The 5,123-nt window shown below is 41.7% G+C and overlaps 1 protein-coding gene across 1 annotated transcript; it reads left to right on the top strand.

Annotated features, from left to right (window-relative positions):
* Positions 1–1,667: 1,667 nt before the first annotated feature.
* LOC132008824 (transmembrane 9 superfamily member 2-like) lies at positions 1,668–4,593 on the top strand (the record flags this gene model as incomplete). Its single annotated transcript, XM_059387353.1, has 4 exons — positions 1,668–1,747; positions 2,658–2,790; positions 4,216–4,335; positions 4,536–4,593. Coding segments are annotated over exons 1-4 (377 nt in total), but the record flags the coding sequence as incomplete, so codon positions are not given.
* Positions 4,594–5,123: the final 530 nt, after the last annotated feature.

Raw genomic sequence — 5,123 nt, 5'->3', positions numbered from 1 at the left:
GTGAGAACAGCATCCCCCACTCCTGTTTTTCTAGATTTGTTCCTCCTTCTCTTCCCACTCTCCCTCCTCCTTTTCATCTTCATTATTATGATCATATCATAGCTTTTCCACTGAGTCTTTTCTTTGGGCAAATGTCCAGGTTCCATTTTCTTACACCCCGAGAAGTCTCTTCAGATAAAATTTAGGTGAATGGTTTCTCCAAAGGGATTGTAAAAGCAATCGGATACACTGTGGGGGCTAATCTCTAATAGTAGTGATCTTTGTAGCATAATGAGGGAATGTACTTCAGTTTCTGTCATGAGCTAATTTACTTACAACATTTAACAGACATTTTAGAAGTCACTCATCTTTTTAAAACTTTTTAATTGAAGTATAGCTGCCGGACGATATTATTAGTTTCAGGTGCACAACATGGCGATTTGACAATCGTGTACATTGCGAAATGCTTACCGTGATAAGTGTCCTTACCATCTGTCACCACATACAGTTATTACAATATTATTGACTATATTCCTTGTGATGTACCTTTCATCCCCAGGGCTGGCTGGCTGGCTTGCTTATTTATTTATATCCAAAATTCTAGTTGACACACAATGTTATCTGAGTTTCAGGTGTGCGACATCGTGACTGGACAAGTCTACACGTTCTGCCATGCTCCCTATACAATCTGTCCCCATACAGGGCCGTTTCGATACCATTCGGGACATTCCCTAGGCTGCGCCTTCCATCCCTGTGACTTACTCATTCCATGACTGGAAGCCTGCCCTCCCGCTCCCCTTCACCTGTGTTGCCCATCCCTCTCAGACAGTCGTAGACATCCATCACCTTATTGGCATCTTTCTAAAACAGTGCTGGTCTTTTCATAGATTCTGGTGGAATCTGTTGATGTGTCTGGTTTGGCTGGGTGGTGGGATGGCAGACGTACTGGTTGTGATTTGGGGATAATTTTCAAGTTGTAGTTTTAGTAACAGTAAGAGCTGGCAGGTCTGTCGTCCGTGGGGTCATTACCCTGAAGCTCACAGAATGACAAAAAGACTACAACCTTGGTTTATCAGCGAAGAAGTCGGTCTGCCATTAGTTCAACCTTGATTCCTGCACTTTCGTTCTCAGTTCCATGCTCTGGAACTGAGTTTCTGTTATTGATCTTATTTACTTCTCCTTGCTTCTTTTTGGGAATGTACTCTTTTTCTTTTTAAAGATTTTACTTATTTATTTGACAGACAGAGATCACAAGTAGGCAGAGAGGCAGGCAGAGGGAGGGGGAAGCAGGCTCCCCACTGAGCAGAGAGCCCGATGTGGGGCTTGATCCCAGGACCCGGGGATCATGACCTGAGCTGAAAGCAGAGGCTTAACCCACTGAGCTACCCAGGCACCCCTGAGAATGTACTCTTAAAAAAATTCTAAAATCACCTGAAGAATAGTGTTGCTTCTATTGCTTTATTTGTAATGCCTTTTTATGGTAGAGCTTTAAGTTTGTTTATATATTGATGCATTCAGCATTTGATCTAAGTTTAACCTTGGAAAGCTGATCACTGTAACGATAATTTGCATGTCTTTCTTTTATACGTACACACATTTTCTCTTCACTGTTTAAGGACCTTGAGATCTAACTTCTCTCTTGTTCTTCCTTAAATTTTCTAGTATTATGAATTCCTTCGTTATTGCTCTCTTCTTGTCTGGGATGGTGGCTATGATTCTATTAAGAACCCTCCATAGAGATATTATCAGATATAATCAGACAAATTCTGTAAGTAAAAATGCACATATTTGATTCAGCACATGTCTAAATGCCTACGCTGCCCAGTAGTCAATGTTATACTTGTACTTAGAGTATATAATACCTTGAATACAGCACATTTTTGATGTCTAGTCATTTTGCCTATTAGACCAAATCAGAAATTATGGAGTTGTATAGATTTTTAAAAAGCACAAGTAAGCTAATTAGAGAAATATTTGTTATCAACTCTGGTTCCATTCCTTTTGGTATGTTTCTGAACTTGCAGAATATTATTATTTAAGGTTTTCATAAATTTAGAGCAAGAAATAAATGTACCAAACATTGCAAAATGCTATCATTTAGGTTAAATTTAGTTTTCATCTCATTTATGCTTTTTTAACTCTTATCATCATTTGCGTATGGTGAATTTTCAATGTCTATAAAATTGGTTCAATTCCTTTTGTGTGTTAAATGATTTTGCTTTCTTCATGAAATGAAGCCAGGTGTGTGCCCTTATAAGGTGAACACCCCGTCCCCTGCCCAGTGCAAACCTTAAAGTAAGGGAGCAATTTACTTGTATGGCAGGATCACTAACCTTACAGAGACCTCACTGTATCCAAAATGAGCTACTGGTTTCCATTAATCTGTCTTTTTTAAAAAGATTTTATTTATTTGACAGAGATCACAAGTAGGCAGAGAGGCAGACAGAGAGAGAGGAAGGGAAGCAGGCTCCCTGCTGAGCAGAGAGACCGATGCAGGGCTCGATCCCAGGACCCTGGGATCATGACCTGAGCCGAAGGCAGAGGCTTGAACCCACTGAGCCACCCAGGTGCCCCAACATTAATCTGTCTTTAGAGGAAAATTCATTTTCATGCACATTTCAGATTTTCGGTAACTTTCGGTTATAGTGTGCATTTACCAAAGACTTTCTCACATGCAGGAAGGCATCCAGGAGGACTTCGGTTGGAAGCTGGTTCATGGGGATGTATTCAGACCTCCAAGGAACAGAATGCTGCTGTCAGCTTTCCTGGGGCAAGGAACACAAGTTTTGATTATGACGTTTATTACCTTATGTGAGTAGACTCAGATCAGTTGGTGTCACCTTAAACATTCTTAGTCAACTGCTGACGTATGTTAAATTTTGATCCACATGCACAAAAGGATTTTGAAGATACCCTGATGTTTTACGAAAATGTGTGTTTTATAGTACTTACATTTCCATCTTTGCAAATTAAGGATAGGACTCTGAATAGTTCCTATGTCAAGGACCTTTTGTGGCTTTCTTCAGTTCTGAATAATTTATTGTACTATCTAATACCCATATTCCTTGCTTTGAGAAATAAATGCTTTCTTGAAAATCAACATGTATTGGAGGCTTCGGTGGCTCAGTTAGTTGGGCGACTGCCTTTGGCTCAGGTCATGATTCTGGAATCCTGGGGTTGAGTCCTGCGTCGGGCTCTCTGCTCAGAGGAGAGTCTGCTTCTCCCTCTGACCCTCCCCCCTTCTCATGTTCTCTTTCCCCTTCATTCTCTCTCTCAAATTAAAAAGAAAGAAAGAAAGAAAGAAAATCAGTATGTGGGCAGAAGCATATTTAACATGGACTGAGAGAATTCATATTAATGACTAGCATTTTTTTAAAGATTTTATTTGTTTATTTGACAGAGATCACAAGTGGGCAGAGAGGCAGGCAGAGAGAGAAGGGGAAACAGGCTCCCTGCTGAGCAGAGCCTGATGCGGGGCTCGATCCCAGGACCCTGAGACCAGGACCCGAGCTGAAGGCAGAGGCTTAACCCACTGAGCCACCCAGGGGCCCCTAACGACTAGCATTTTGAAATGCTACGGGAAGCCTAGGCACTGGTCTTTAAATGTATAAACACAACGGCTTCTTGAGTAGTCTTACAACAGCCGACAAACCCTGGCTGCCTTCATTTATAAAGTGAATATGGAGCTTGTCAGTTTTTGATAGCCAGAGTGGTGATTTTTATAAACAAAGCTGCTGTTAAAAAGGAAAAAAAAGGCTTATTAGGTGTTTCACATGTCAGTGATAATTTCAAAATTCAGCTCCTAAGGTTGTATTTTCTTGAGACTAAGTCTCACTTTGATTTTTGTTTTTTTTTATCCCTCACCTTGAATAAAAGGAAGTAGAAGGAAATTTTTGTGTGGAAAAATTATTTGTCTTTAGGTTGTGATCCCGGAGTAGGAAACGGGGGGTTAGTTTGTTTAATTTTGATTTCAACAGTGAGATTAAAGACTAGACCCCACTTGGAAACGGACTTCATTTGCCCGGTATTGAGAAACCACACCTTTTTGTTCAGAAAAAAAGCAAAGTAAATAACAGTCGTTCCCACTGTCATTTAAGTACTCACACCACAGAATTTCCTTGTGTGCTGTTACACATAATGGGTCTTAATGAGCAGATCTTAAATTTATTACAAAATCTTGTGTGGCTCTGAGACTGTTACCGTCACTGCTTTGATATTTCTTTTTTGTACCTTTAGTTCTAGCCTGCTTTGGTTTTCTGTCCCCCGCCAATCGAGGGGCCTTAATGACCTGTGCCGTCGTGTTATGGGTCCTCCTAGGAACCCCTGCCGGATACGTGTCCGCCAGAATGTATAAAAGTAAGCATCGCAACTGTTATCATTCTGGTTAGTTGGTGTGTTAAATGTAGAAATTAAAAGGCCGTAAAAGAAAACATTTAAACATTGCATGTGGCATTTTAACCGGCCTACCAAAATGTAATTGGGCCCTGGGTATAAAGTAGCTGTAATTGGGCTAAATAAGTTGCTACAGTAACTATTTCTGTCTTTTCCTTCCTCAGCACTTAAAGGTGTTAACTGGAAGACAAATTTTCTGCTGACGGCACTCTTATGTCCTGGGTTAGTATTGCTTGTTCTTTTTTCTCTACACAATTATACTCTTTCTTGGATTCCATCTTGGAAAAAAATCACTGTACGCGGTAATGAGGAGACAGGAGATGAGAGACCCTTGTGCTCTCTGTAGCGCCGGCATTCTCTTTGTGGTATCTGCATTCCTTTCATCTTTTTGTACATCGTACCCTCTAGGACAGAGGGACGGCTTTGGTGCTGCTGTGTTCGAGTTTGAGATTTGGTCTGGAAGCGGAGTTCCTAAATGCGCATCTGGTTATATAGCTCGCGTTCCATACCACCTGTCACGGGCTTCCCTGATCCTTTCTTCCTGTCTCACCTGGTTCTTGCGGTATCAGTAGTGACTGCCACTCCCAGGTAGGGTCCTTGTCCCAGGGGGAGTAGGCGTGGCTGCTCGGGGTGGGTGCTAGTAGCTCCCTCCGCCCCCTGATTATAGAGACGGGAGACTGGCGGCCAAGCTGGGGAGCAGGTGTTCGAGGTCACATGCGAAGTTAGTGACAGAGCCCAGGCTGAAAGTCCTC

Source organism: Mustela nigripes, unplaced genomic scaffold, assembly GCF_022355385.1.
Source record: "Mustela nigripes isolate SB6536 unplaced genomic scaffold, MUSNIG.SB6536 HiC_scaffold_1389, whole genome shotgun sequence".
In the NCBI taxonomy this organism is placed as follows: Eukaryota; Metazoa; Chordata; class Mammalia; order Carnivora; family Mustelidae; genus Mustela; species Mustela nigripes.
Note: the sequence above shows the minus strand (reverse complement) of the source record. Positions and strands in the feature narration are given on the sequence as shown.